The sequence below is a fragment of the Panthera pardus genome, unplaced genomic scaffold (genome assembly GCF_024362965.1).
Source record: "Panthera pardus isolate Hobbes unplaced genomic scaffold, ASM2436296v1 HiC_scaffold_20, whole genome shotgun sequence".
Lineage (NCBI taxonomy): Eukaryota > Metazoa > Chordata > Mammalia > Carnivora > Felidae > Panthera > Panthera pardus.
In genome coordinates, this window is record NW_026526766.1 from 1,079,625 (window position 1) to 1,093,569 (window position 13,945).

The 13,945-nt window shown below is 65.2% G+C and overlaps 1 protein-coding gene across 2 annotated transcripts; it reads right to left on the reverse strand.

The window, feature by feature from the left end:
* Nucleotides 1–1,835: 1,835 nt before the first annotated feature.
* On the reverse strand, nt 1,836–11,731 carry NINJ1 (ninjurin 1). 2 transcript variants are annotated; one of them, XM_019434342.2, is made up of 4 exons: nt 11,559–11,726; nt 4,042–4,267; nt 3,339–3,501; nt 1,836–2,341 (listed from the first exon to the last, which is right to left on the reverse strand). In XM_019434342.2, the coding sequence occupies exons 1-3, from the start codon at nt 11,631–11,633 to the stop codon at nt 3,347–3,349; spliced, it is 456 nt and encodes a 151-aa protein (XP_019289887.1). In that variant the 5' UTR covers nt 11,634–11,726; the 3' UTR covers nt 1,836–2,341; nt 3,339–3,346. The 2 variants fall into 2 exon arrangements, with proteins under 2 accessions (XP_019289887.1, XP_019289888.1); XM_019434343.2 differs by lacking the exon at nt 1,836–2,341 and having other exon boundaries at nt 3,392–3,501; nt 4,040–4,267; nt 11,559–11,731.
* Between the last annotated feature and the right edge of the window lie 2,214 nt (nt 11,732–13,945).

Genomic DNA, 13,945 nt, shown 5'->3' on the forward strand with positions numbered 1-13,945 from the left:
CCCACCCTGGAGAGCGGCCACATGCCGAGGCCTGAGATGGGAGCGCATCTGGAGTGAGGGCCGGGGGGCCAGAGGGGCCGTCGAGGCTCGAGCCTGGGAGCCGGCAGGTGGGGAGGTGTGGGGTGCCGGGGACGGGGTGCTGGGGGGACCAGGGCACACAGACCCACCCACCACCCCTTGCTGTCCCCAGTGCCCCAGCACCTTCGGAGGCCAGCCCGGCTCGGTGACTGGGGCTCAGTCCAGTCATCTGGGGTTCACCCCTCTGGTGGTGCACTGACGGACTTCCTGTCCTGGCCCAGGGAGGGGCTAGGCCATCTGCTGGCCACGTGCATGGTGCCACCCCACGTGACTACCGGCTAGTCCACACCGCAGGCCGCAGGCCACTCTGGGCAACCCCAGGGGCGTTGTGCAGGGCAGGACTGGGCCAGGGGAACATCCCGGGACACTGGAGATGGCCGGGGGAGAGGGGCAAGGGAGACAGAGGGGGTGCACCGGGTGGGCTGGCAGGAGGGCCAGGTTGTGTAGACAGGTCACAGACGTGAGCCTGACCTCCTGCTGCTTCCGGCAAAAGCCGCGTCAGTCAGCGCAGGTGAGCCGGGCTCCCGGCAGCAGGAGGAGTGAGCTAGCTACCCGCCCCCCCCCCCCCCCCCCCCACCGCAGGGCCATTCCCAAGTTTGTGACCTCGGCACCACCAGACCCCAGGGCTGCCTGCCCCTGCCCAGCGGGGCCCCATCAGCTCCTCTGCGAACACATGTCCACCCTCTGCCCACCTGCCCCTCATGCTTCTTCATGGATTTTGTCTCACACATGGATCAGGACACAGACATGCTCACGGGAGCAGAGGGCTTCCCCAGGGCCCCAGCTCCGAGGCCACCAGCCCTTCTCGACCTCGAGTCATTCACTTCCTCATGCTTTTTCCTGAGTAAAGCCCAGGACTGGACCACCTTACCCACCAGCACTTCTGTTTATCGATCACTTTGTGCGAGCTGACCACAGTCACCTGAATATTTTTAGGGAGGGACCTGGGGCTGGAAAGTTTCCCACCTGGAGGACCAGGCGAGGGTCCTGTCACACCAAGGACATGAAGGGGTGCCGGTGTGGGTTGGGAAAGGGGACGAGGGGGCAGAGCACGAGGGCTCAGGCCCTGGAGTTCGCAGGGGTGGACCGAGAGAAGAGGGGACTCCAGCCAGCATGGGGACCCTCAGGACAGATGCCCTGGAGCCAACACTGGCACTTCGGGGGTCTCTGTGGGTCGCGGCCCGCCCAGCACCAGACCCCCTTCCCTCAGCCCCCTCGGCCTGATTGGCCAGCAGCACTGGGCACCCCGCAGTGAGCCAGGTTGTAGGTGCAGAGAGGCTGCAGGAAATCCGAGAGCACTGGAACTTTCCATGAGGCCAGGGGGTCACGGGCCCAGTGCCCTGAGGGCATATGGTGACACCTGGCTGTCCCTCCAACCCAAGGTCATCCTGCACACTGTCCTTCCAACCTCTTCAGAGGGTCCAGGTCTTGGCTTCTGACCCCAAAGCCACCGAAGTGGACGAGGGACCAGTGTCCCTCCTGCGGCACTGACACAGCCCCCCAAGCCAGTGGTCCTACACATGCCCCCGCCCCCACGGGCCTGAGGGAGCACCTGGAGGCCCAGGCCTGAGCAGGGGAGTGTGTATGCAGGGTCTGCTCTGCTGTGAAGAGTCTGTGGGATGCCTGGCAGCAGTGTAGACGAGAACACAGCACACAGACCCGTGGGCGGTGTAGATGAGAACATAGCACACGGGCAGGTCTGCAGCGTAGACAAGAGCCCAGCGCACAGACACGACTGCAGGGCCCAAGACAGGGGAGGAGGTGCATTAGCTTTATTGGTCACTGGTGCTTATAAAAGTGGGGGCTCTGCCCCGTCACTGCTGGTGGAAGGCATGGGCAGGGCCCGTGGCCCAGGGCGCTTGAGGTCCAGAGTCCCGGGTCAGGAAGCACAGACGCCACAGGTCATCAGCATGGGGGGCTCGAGGCCAGATGCTTGTTGCGCTGGCAGAGGGTGGGGGTCTCCTTGTCCCTCTGGAAACGTCCTGAGGCCAACGCCGACCGGGCCTCTCATCCCCATCCTTGGGCCGCTGTGTGTCCATGCCAGCCACGGCCCTTCCCCAGTTCGGCCTCCTGGGCCCGACTCCGGGGGCCCTGCGCTGGCCTGCAGGGGCCTAACCCCTGGCGGCTCGTCCCAGGACACGGTCTAGCGGGCCCTCCTGGGCTCTTCCAGTTTCGGGAAGGGCCTCTCACAGGGACGTGGGCCTCAAGGGTGAAGCGGCTCCTGGGACCTGGGTGGCTGTGGCCAGGTGCGATCTGGGGGCATCTGCCGAGCAGGGAGAGGAGGGGTGTGAGGGCCACCCTGTCTGGAGGGGCCTCTAGCTCCATTCTGTTCATCCCCTGTTGGCAGCGTGTCCGGCATCCAGCCCACGAGCTTTGGAGACACTACAACTCCAGAGCCAGAAGGGCCCAATTCTGCCTTGGGCAAGCCTCAGTTTCCCCTCCCGGGTCACTGTCAGGGCTGAAAGGGGGGCCTCAGAGAGCAGACCCGTGTGACCCTCTCTGGGCTGATGCTCAGGGAGGGCCAGGACCGTGTTTAATCACGATTAATAAGCGGCCTGGCCATCACGCCATGAGCAAGAGAGCAGGCTGGCATCCAGAGGATTCTGGGGGAGATGGACTTAACAACAAGGCAGGGCCAGCAGGCAGGCAGTGAGCTGGGACTCCCATGGCTGGCCAGTGGGAAATGGACACGTGTGGGCCCTGCTCCCGGGTCCCACCTCAACCTCCGGCTGGCCCCCCTGGAAGTTTTCTTTCATGCGCCCGACACACAGGCAGTGTCCAGGCAGCCCGCTGTCCACTCGGCCGCGGTGCCGGACTGGTGGCTGTCTGTCAGCAGTGCCCACCCCTTCTCTGGGGCGGGCCTGACGAGCAACCGCTGGGCCCGAGGCCGCACGTACCTGTGGTGTGCGGCCCCGGCCAGGGCCCCCTGTGCAGCACACATGACACACGCTGGGCCTGCTGACCCGCATTCGCCCTTGAGGCAGCCCCTCGGGCCCCGAAGAGTGCATGGAACCAGGGTCCCCCGCCCACGGCAGCTCCTGCTCCTGGGTAGGGCAACCCTGGGTGGGTGCTCGCCTCCGAGCAAGGACAGGGGATGAGCCCAGGGACGGTGCACACGGCCGGCGGCGCCCCACAGGACCGACGCGGGTCACGAGGGTCCGCTCGTGGGTCAGCGGGTGCCCGGGCGGCCTCGCGGCGGAGACGGACCCGCCCGGGGGCCGGCAGGTGGACGGCAGCAGGCGGGTCCCTCCCTGGCTCACCTGAACCCCTACTGCCGGGGTGCTGCGTCCATCACGGGCTTCTGGACGCCAAAGGCAGTGATGAAGATGTTGACCACGACAATGATGAAGACTAGGCCGGTGGCCAGGTTGTTGAGGAAGTCCAGCTTGGCATGCTTCGCGGGGTTGTTGAGGTCGTACCTGACTGTGGGCGGAAGGGAGCCGACGCTGCACCGGGGCCTGCGGCGCCTGGGGCCTGCCGCCACGCTCGGACCGCTTTCCAGGCCTGCGGCCTCAGCCCCGCAGCCCCTTCTCCAAGAACGGAAGCTCAGAGGTGTCCGTCTGGGAGCAGAAGAGACGGCCCGAGGCCCAGGTGTGGATTTGAGGGCACAACGCGCTGGCGCTGAACGCACCCAGGCAGGCGCCTTTCTGAGCACTGCGGGCAGTGGCCTAGTGACTGTCACGTGGGCCCAAAGCCCTGCCCTTACCCCCACTTCATGGATGAGGCAACCGAGGCCCGCGGGGGTCAGGTACCTGCCCGAGGTCACACAGCCAGCCGTGGAGGTGAGCCCTGACCCTCCCCCCGGTGGAAGGACCACCAGCTAGTCCCCGTAGACCACGTTCTCCCGCAGCCTCGCTCGGGTGGGTGGAGGGACAGAGACGGGGGGGCCACCTCCTGACTGCATGGCTGAGTGGGGGCTGCCCCGGGGCCCTCCCCCGCCAGGGCCCCAGCCCAGGCTCACACCGAGGAAGATGAGCAGCACGCCCACGCCGATCTGCAGCACGAGGGAGATGGAGATGAGGACCACCAGGGGCACGAAGAAGGCAAAGCCGGGGCCCTGCTCGATGACGGCCTTCAGCTGGGACGCGTTGGCCATCAGCAGCGCGATGTCCAGCATGCTCTCCGCCGCGCTCTTCTTGTTGGCGTAATGGTTCACGTTAATGGGCCGGTTCCTGCCCCAGCGGGATGGCTGCGGGGAGGGGTTGTTCAGCCTGTGCCACCCCCCCCACCCGGCCTGTGCTGCCCCCCACCGCCTGTGCCCTCCCCCCACCCCCGGGCAGGGGGTGGGGCTCCGTGGGGCCTGCAGGTGAGGCCCAGGGCCCCAGAGGGAAGGGCTCCTTGACAGATCAGAGTCCGGACAGGGCTGTGCAGCCCCTGTAAGACAACCCCCCCCTTCCCGAATCAAGTCCCCTAGGAGACCAAGCTGCAGCCTCGGCACATGTGCTGGTCTGGCCCCGGGTGGAGCCTCTGGCCCCCTGCCTGGCACAACCCCACCGGGGCCCCCGCCTGCCCTCCTCCGGCCCGGCGGGGCCGGCGGGGGGGGGGGGGGGGGCCAGGGCAGGAAGTGAAGTGTAGGCACCAGAACCCTGCTCGCTCCCCCAGCCACCTACCAAAGCCGGGTAGAGTCAAACTGAGCTGCTTTTTTAATTTTTATGTATTTACTTTTATTGTATTTTTTTTTAAGTTTATTTATTTTGGGAGAGACAGAGCGGGAGGGGGGCGAACATGAGTGGGGGAGAGGCAGAAAGAGAGGGAGAGAGAGAATCCCAAGCAGGCTCTGTACTGTCAGCGAAGATTCCGACCTGCGGCTAGAATTCTGAACCGTGAGATCATGACCCGAGCTGAAAGCAAAGCGTCAGGTGCCCAACCAACTGAGCCACCCAGGCGCCCCGCATTTTTATTATCATTATTTTTAATTTTTTTAATGTTTGTTTTTGAGAGAGAAAGAGAAAGAGACAGAGACAGAGCACGAGCAGGGGAGGGGCAGAGAGAGAGGGAGACACAGAATCTGAAGCAGGCTCCAGGCTCTGAGCTGTCGGCACAGAACCCAACACAGGGCTCGAACTCAGGAACCATGAGATCATGACCTGAGCCCAAGTTGGACGCTTAACTGACTGAACCACCCAGACGCCCCCCTAATTTTTTTTTTTTAATTTTTTTTTTCAACGTTTTTTATTTATTTTTGGGACAGAGAGAGACAGAGCATGAACGGGGGAGGGGCAGGGAGAGAGGGAGACACAGAATCGGAAACAGGCTCCAGGCTCCGAGCCATCAGCCCAGAGCCTGACGCGGGGCTCGAACTCACGGACTGCGAGATCGTGACCTGAGCCGAAGTCGGACGCTTAACCGACTGCGCCACCCAGGCGCCCCAATTTTTATTTTTAAAAACAATTTTAAACCACTTTATCGAGGTGTGATTGCCATACAAAAAGCCGTACACAATTAACGTAGACAACTTGGAGCCTCAGGAGTTAAGTGCACACCCAGGACACCCTGGCGGCCCCCAGAAGCCTCCTCTTGCCCTTTCATTCATTACCACGCTCTGTGATGAGGCTTGTGACGCCTTCTGTCCAGGAGGTGCCTCTGCCCGAGAACATCGCTGGGCCTCAGGCCACTCCTGGAGCCCTCCGTGCCCCGCCCAGGGGTCACCACCTCCAGGAAGCCCCTCTCTCCTGGGCACAGCTGCCCCCGGCTGGCCCCTCCCCAGCCCCCCAGGACGCACCCGCACCCCTCGGCCCTGAGCCACCAGGCCCTGCACCGCGCCTCCTGGGGCACGGGGGAGATCGCGTTTCCGAAGTCATGAAAGATGCAGGCTGGAGGCAGGCTGCAGGGGAGGGGCAAAAGCAGCATTCTCTGCCCCCTGTACCTTCTGCGGCTGGAAACTTCACCCCGGAAAATGCTGAACTACAGGGGTGGGTGTGGGGCAGGGGCGGGGGCGGGGCAGGGGTCGTTTTTGCCCTGTGTCTTACTTACTAAACTTAATCTCATCTAGAATAGTGTACCAGGAGGAAGGGAGAATGGGCGTGTGGAACAGCGGCAGTCGGGCAGCCCCGCCTTCATTCAGCCCGGAGGCTGAGTAGCAGAGGCACTAGGTTTAAAATTCCAGATCCAAGCACTGGGCCCTCGACCCAGCCCCGCCTCCACCCTGCACTGCTGACTGCGGCGCTCCACACACAGCAGCCCCACCGGGGTCCCGGCTTGGCCTCTTCACGCGAGCCTCCAGCTGTGCCCACAGCTGTGGGGGGGGGCCACCCCCAGGCCGCACACGCCCCAGCCCGCTGCCTAAGGGCCTGTGTGCCCACAGCGGGCGGCTGGGCTGGCCACGCCTCATCACGTGGGCGCTGCTGCGAGGGGCGGGCGTCCCTCGCCTGTGGCGGGAACGTGCTCCTGTCACAAACCACAAGTGCCAAAGCACCTTCCCTCAAGGCCACCACAGTGCTGTCCTGGTCTCCAGTCCTGGAGAAGAGAGCCGGGCGCAGACCTTTGGAGGGGCTCCCACCTGCTGGGGGCAGGGTGGCCAGGTACATATACGCCCAAGAGCACACACCCATCAGCACGTGTATGTGTACACGTATATAAACACGTAAACACGCATGCACGTATAAACACGCACAAGCAGACACACGTGAGCAAATATGCACACATGCTCGGTGCACACGCATGTGGGCACATGCACATATTAACCTATAAACAGGCACACGCACACATGCACAGCCAGGCTGACTGTGCTGGCCTCTGGGCTGGAGGAAGAATTCCCTTTTATTCTGAGCCTTCCACAACCGTTCGAGTCCTTTACAGCCACACGCACACTCAAACACAGAATGACACGTCAGTGCCCCCAGCATGGGGACCCTGTGTCCCCACTCTCCCCTGTCCTGGGTGCCCCTGGCCCGTCCTCACACTCACTGTGGGGAAACTGAGGCTAGCACAGGAAGCACTTTATCCAAAGCAGAGACCAAGGGAGGGCTGCGCTTTGACCCGTGTTCCCCTCGGGCCTGCAGAGGGGGCTGGGATCAGGGCCGGCCAGGTGGAGCTGTGCACTCACTCGGCCACTGTTCCGCAACCCCCACCCCCACGGCTCCAGTGGTGTGACCTTAGGACAGCCAGCACCCTCTGGGCCTCAGTCTCCGTGTGCGACCCCCTCTGGGCCTCAGTCTCCGTGTGTGCAACCCCCTCTGGGCCTCAGTCTCCGTGTGTCTGACGGGGCCAGGAGCAGGCATCCTAAGGTTCTGGTGGATCTGGCCACTGCCTCAGGGCCCCGAGTGGCAAGCACGCCCCTCCTGGTGCAGGGCACTTCCTGCCCACGCGGCCATCTGCTTCCTGTTCAACCCGTGCAGGGATAAGGGGCGCCAGCCAGGAGGCCAGTCAAGCCCCGCTCACCACAGCCTGGCTGTGTGGCCTCGACAACGTGCTCCCTGCAGCTGGCCTCAGTCTCCCCATCTGTGTGCCCCGGGCCGCACTCTGGGAAGCCCCCCTCTAGTGGACAGGGAGCATCAACCCTCCAACCTGGCCTGTCTGCCCCAGAGAGCCCGCTGTCCCGGGCACAGTCTAGCGGGGCAGGGTGGGAAGGCCGCCGGAGCCCTTGGTCTGAACTGCCAGCCTGGCTGCCGGGAGCCACGCTGGGAACCTCCCACACAGACCTCTGCCCGTGACCTGAGTAGCGCAGGGAACAAACACCCTGGTTAATGTGTCCCCAGGGCCAGGAGGACTTCCCCCAAACCTCAACGGTGGTATCGGGAGCCGGGCGAAGCGGCAGGTGAGCGCTGGAGTTCTCCCCCTAAAATCCAGGAAGGAGCCTTGCGGGTTGGGAGCCAGGGCCCAGGAGGGAGGCCCGCCTTCTGTGGACAGAGGGCCTGGGGGCGTTCGCAGCTAGCCCAGGGCCACAGTGCTGTCCTCAGCCCGGACAGGGAGGGAACTGGGACGGATGTGAGCCCAGATCTGCAGCGCCCAAGTGCCTGCTTCGGCCGTAGCTTCACGGATACACTCCAGTCCAGCCCAGGCTCGGGTAGAGGAGACGGTGTGCCCGCCCCAGCCTCCAGCTCCCCGGGGAGTTGAGGCCAGGCCTGGGAGGAGCCAGGGGACTGGGTTGCTGACCGCCGCCCATCCTGCCCGCCCTGACTGCTGCGTGGAAGTGTGGAACGGGAGCCCCTGCCCAGAACCCACCTTCCTGTTTCCGGAAGAGACCAAGGCCCCCACCAAATCCATGGCGTCCATCGGCTGCTCTGTGAGGAGCTAGGGTAGGACTCCCGCTGGCACCTCTCCCCAAGACCCCTGAATCCCACACCAGGGTTCTGTGCCTCAGTTTCCTCATCTGCAAAACGGGCGATCAGACTGAATGAGGGGTGCAGAGGCCCTTTGGTCTGTTGGAGCCCAGCCAGCCAGGGCAGACGGCCTCCTAAATGAGCTGCACGGATTTGGACCAATAGATCCGAACAACAAGAGAAAGGACAAGCCCAGGAAATGGCCGTGTGCCCTGAGCAGGACCCAGGGGTCTGGCCCACCACAGCTCCTCTGCTTGGGCACAGTAGGTGCCGGTGGGAACGGGGCTCTGGAGTCCTTCCCTCTGGGGAGGGACCTGAGAACAAAGGTGGGTCTGGCAAGACCTGGGGTGTCCCTCATCTGACCCACCCATCTGGCCATATGCCATCGCTCATGCCTGGCACGGAGGCCACAAGGCCAGCACTGAGAGGTGTCTCGCTCCACGTCAGTGTCCCTGTCCGTGTCCCCACAGGAAGTCTCGGTGGGGGGGGGGCAGTTTCCCACAGCAGCTGGGCCATGGGCTGGGCAGACCTGCTTCCTGTGGGCTCAGCACTGGCCGGCAGTGACCCCAAGGCCTTTTAGAACTTGGCCAAGACCCTGCCAGCCTCAGGATCTTTCCGGGAAAGCAGAAGTGAGGGAGAGAGCCCAGATGCAGCCCCCGGAGCCACACCCCACCCCCCTGCTCCCCCCCTGCTGTGTCCTCCGCTGGCTGTGGCCCCAATGGCCACCACAAGGTCCAATGCAGCTGCCCCCAAGCCAAGACGCACCCCGGGCATGACACGGCCAAGGGCCATTTTCACACAACATTCAGGTTTGCTACTCGTCCTGCCACCAGCTGCAGGTGAGAGAGACACCAGCTCTCTTCAGCAGGGGCCCCGGGCAGCCTGGCCTCCGTGAGGGCCGTGGGGGCACAGGCACGGGGTGAGGAGCACCTGCGGGGTCCATCTGCTCAGCGGTTGCACGGACGGCTCTTCCCTGAGCCCGGCCACCCTGGGAAGTGGGTGACCCTGCCCCACTTCCCACTAGAGGACACTCAGCCCCCAGCGGGCGTCCTGAGGCTGACAGGGGCTTTCGGCCTGGGCCTCCCAGTCAGCACCGCCCGCCGCCAGGGCTGTGCTGGGGACACGGGACCAACCTAGCCCACCCGCTCTGCCATCCAGGGCTCCTGTTCCACTCGCGCATCCAAAGACCCCAGGGGTCGCCCCTCTCGCCAGTGAGACCTCCTCACACAGGCGCCGGAGGCTCAGATTTGAGCAGGTGCTGTGAAGGAAAGGCTGTGCCTGTCCACAGGGGTCCCGCCACGGGGAAAGGTGCCTCCCTGGAGTCATCACCAGCAGCGGGCAGGAACGTGGACACTGTGCCCAGCACACACACGAGCCCATGTGGTCCTCACCACGACCTCTGACGAAAGACATTGCTACCATCCAACATCACAGAGGGGAAACCGACACAGAGTAACGACCCGCAAACACAACAAGGCGGGTCCTGAAGGCGGGAGGGCGAGGCAGAGGCTGGGGAGTGGCGCTACGTGGGTCTGGGCCGCAGGCACGGTGAGATCCTTCCAGGAGACCCCCACACCCACACCCACACCCACACTGGCTCTCGGGGGCCATGGAAGGGCCTGACCTCCTGTCACACTCGTTCTCCCCAGACTTGCTTGGGCCTTTCCCTTGCTGTTCTCTCTGCTTGGGATGTCCTTTCCCACACGGCAGACGGCCATGCCGCACCACAGTCGGGTCCTGCAGCACGCAGCGCCAGCAGCCCCCTGTGCAGGAGCCCTCCTGACCCCCCTGTCCCCCACCCACACAGCAGGGCTCCAGGCTCTGGCCTTGGTTTCTCCGCCTGGGCTGGTCTCAGCACTGACGTAGCGGCTCAGTGATGATGGGGGAGGCATCTCCCACCTGACCTCCCTGGGCCTGGGATTCACAGGACCCTGCCTGCCAAAGCTGAGGGGAGCAGAGAGAGGCTGGACTGGAAGGCGCAGCCACAGGTTGGGAGGTGAGCAGGATCCCTCCTTTCCAACTGGGGTGTGGGGGGGGGGGTCGGATTATTTCTCCCTTTCCAGACGGTGCACAGGAGGCCCTGAGAGGTGAGGCAGCCTCCCCGAGTTTGCACACCCACAGCTCTGAAGTGCTTCCATGCCAGGGCAGGCCACTCAAGGACCTTCTCGGTCCTCAGTTTCCTCACCACCAACCCAGGGACAAACATCCTGTGCCACCCTAGGGCCTTCAGGCTTTCCTGAAGGGTCAGCACAGAGGCTGGGCCCCAGAAAGCCTCTGTCAAGAACAGACAAGGATGCAGAGAATGGAGAGGATTAGTGGGGTCACCAGCACACAGGGGGCCTGCCCTGCCATCGGGGTCTCACTCACCCCAATGTCCTCCCCCACCCCCAACCCGGCCTATTCCCCACAGCTGAGCCGCGCTGCCCCAGCCCGGTTCACATGGCTGGGAGACGGCCATCCCTGCCCCCATCGCCAGGGGGTCAGAAAGTGAAAGAATGTTCAAAGTCAACAAGTCACCAGAGAGTCATGCCCAGGACTGCATCACAAACAGAGGTGCTGGAGAAGCTCTGGGCCCAGGGAACAGGGCACGGACAGCCCCACCCCCCGCCCCCCACAGGACCCAGGGGCAGCGGGGGAGCCACCACTTGTAAAGTGGAAGTCGGGACCCCTGCCAGCGCCTGTCCCATGCCCACGGCCGTCCGAGGCCAGGAGTGCATGTTTTGCAGAGGCCGCGGCGGAGACAGGAGCGGAGCCACAGCGGCCTCAAGTTCCCCATCGGGGCACGCACTGGATAGTGCGGTGGCGGCAAACACAGCGGGTGACGTAACCGTCTGCCCGCTGCTGGCCCCGGGCCCGGAGGCTGGGATCCTGCGCGTCCGGGCGCGCACGAGCGGGAGGGGATGCGGGGGCCGAAGTTAGAGGCCCGCACGGGAGGCGGGGGAAGGTGGCGCCCAGGCCACCCCGCCGCGCGGCTCGGCGTACGCACCTGCCGGCCCGCCCGGCGACCCCGGCGGCGTGGCCCTAGCCCCCGGACCGCACGTCGGACCCGACGGCGGGGGGGGGGACGCACGGGGAGCAGAGACCCCGGCACCCCGCAGTGCGGAAGCGGGCGCGCAGCCGGCCGGCGACCCCCGGTGCCCGGGGAGCAGCGGGCGCGGGGCCCAGAGAGGGCGGGCGCCGGCCAAGATCGCACAGCGGCGCGGGCGGGGCGGGGCTTACCGGGGCGTCCGGGGAGCCGGGCGAGCCCGGGCGCAGGTCGCCGTTGAGCTCGAACTCCTCGGTGCCCGATTCCATGGTGCGGCAGCCAGAGCCGCCTCGCTCGGGGCCTGAGCGCGGCCCGCGCCTGGGCCCCGGGGACCCCGCTGCGCTCCCGCCCTCGGCCCGCCCCCGGCCCGCCCCGGACTCCGCCCCCGGGCTCCGCCCCTCCGCCCCATCCGCCCCCAGACTCCGCCTCAGGACTCCGCCCCTCCGCCCAGCCGGGGCGGGCCCGCGGGACCCCGAGGACCCTCCCACTCGCCGCGCGGGCGGGGGCGGGCCACGTCCGGCTCGGCCCGCGTCTTGGACACTTTTAATCCACGAAATGAAGCCAAGAACCATCCTTCCCCGGGCCACTTCGCAAACTGCTGGGCGCGCCAGGAAGGCGAGCGCGCCGCTGCCAGGGAGTGGGGGTTCTCGGGCGCCCCACGCCCCCGGGGCCGATCCGCACGCTCAGGAGGTGGGGGGGGGGGCGGTGGGGGCAGCAGAGGGCCGCTTGGTGCAGCCCCCGCCCTGTTGGCGCAGCCTCCGTGTTCCCAGGCGGGAGACAGGTCCTCTGGTCTGGGGTGGCGCCCCGTGCCAGGGCGGGCCGCTGCGGGCGGCCGGAGCGCGTTGGCTCCCTCAGGCCTTGGCTCAGTCGGCCGCTGTTTCCCAGGCGCCCGGCAAGACGCGGGCCGCTCCCAGGCGTCGGAAGCCAGGCGGGTGCGCGGGGGCCCGGAGGGGCCGGGCGTTACCTCCCGGGGCCACTGTGTCCTCGAGTCCTGACCCTGAGCCTGCTGCCAGGCCCAGCCGCTTTTACCACTCCCACTTCTTCCGCGGTGTCTGCCGACGTCTCCGCCAAAGCACCCTAGTGTCCGTGAGCAGGGCCACTGGCCCCCTTGACCCTCCCCGCGCCCCTGGCTGGGGTCCCTCTAGGCTGCCGGACTCTATAACCCTGAACCACCATAGCTGTGTGGGCTGGGGCAGGTGACTGGACCTCTCTGTCTCGGCTTCCCCATCCGTGATGCGGGAATGGTCCTCTTAGGCCCTGTGGGCTGATTATCCCCCCACCCCCACCCCAAGAAGGTAAGTAGCAGTGCCCCAGGTCAGGAAGCAGCGAGTTAAGTGGGTGAATTAGCTGGAGTTGGAGGCTTGTTCATTCATCAGGTCGTCATGGAACGCCTACTGTATGCCCGGTCCTGTTCTAGACACAGAGCTGCGACAAGGTGGGGGGGGGGGGGGGGGCAAGGTTTGTGGGACAGGCAGGAACCAGCCCCCAGCAGCCCTGCGTGGGGCCAGGTACGTGGCTTTTCTTACAGCCTCGGGAGGTAGGCTCTCCCCCGCTGGCCTGATGGGGGGGGGGGTGGAAACTGAGGAAGGGGGAGTGGGGGGAGGCCAAGAAGGAGGAGCTCAGAACTTCTGGGGCGTTTGCAGGCCGTCTAAGCGGTCGACTGGATGCCCCCCCAGCAGGTCTGCGTGGCCAGCAGGAGGGCACCGTGGGTGTGGGAACCCAGTTCCTGGTTTGACCAGGATCGTCACCACACTGCAGGCTGAGACCTCCCCTCCCCCACCCCACGCCTCATCCCTGCTGGCAGAGGAGTTTTATAAGTGAAACCAAAGGCATGGAAAATGCAAGTCACCCAGGGGATTTATCAGAAAAAGGGATCTTCCACTAAACCCTGGTCTGGGCCTCCTGTTGACCTTTCTCTCCTCCCTTGTGTGGGGGGAGTAGCAGGGCCGGCAGGGGGGTAGCACCGCCCAGGTGGGGGGGCAGCCATCCCAGGGGGTGTCGGTCCTACCCACTTACCCCATACCCAGGTCTGTGAAGGAGCTGCCGTTGGCCCAGTTCAAGGCTGAGGGAACTGAAGCCAGGGCAGGTGGTCCGTGCCTCAGTCCTGCTTTGGGCCGCCCTGAGCGGGGACTCTGCAGTGCCCCCCGGGGTCTGGGCAGGCCTGGGCACGGGGCCCCGTACAGCAACACACAGTTGTTCTCACAGAGCCCACACCTGACTGTTGACAAGTGGCCGAAAATGCAGAATTTTAAATGTTAGCACCTTTCACACAGAATGGCATAAACTCCCACCCCAGGGGCCACGCTGGCTCCTGGAGGGGCCAGGAGGGAGGGTCCTGAGGGTGCAGGGGAGGCTGGGCGGTGGGGAGAAGAGCCTCGGCCCCTTCCGCAGGTGAGAGGGTCTTGTCTTGGTGGGCCGTGTGGGGGCTGCGGATGGGAAGGCTCCGGGGGCCCTGGTCCCCCATCCTGAGCTTGTCTCTCCTGTGGGCCCCATGGCTGCTCAGAGCTGAGGTTCGCCATTCCCTTGGTCCAGAAGGAGGATGTCAGAAAAGGTCCTGGTGTAACGATTCAGCAGTTCACCT

Excerpts from the sequence above, each read along its gene's own strand:
- NINJ1 (XM_019434342.2), bottom strand. The coding sequence starts at position 11,633 with ATGGAATCGGGCACCGAGGAGTTCGAGCTCAACGGCGACCTGCGCCCG. Across the intron at positions 4,268-11,558 it reads CCGGCTCCCCGGACGCCCCG|CCATCCCGCTGGGGCAGGAA; the intron begins GTAAGCCCCGCC and ends CCCTCCCCGCAG. Across the intron at positions 3,502-4,041 it reads CGTGCTGCTCATCTTCCTCG|TCAGGTACGACCTCAACAAC; the intron begins GTGTGAGCCTGG and ends TTCCGCCCACAG.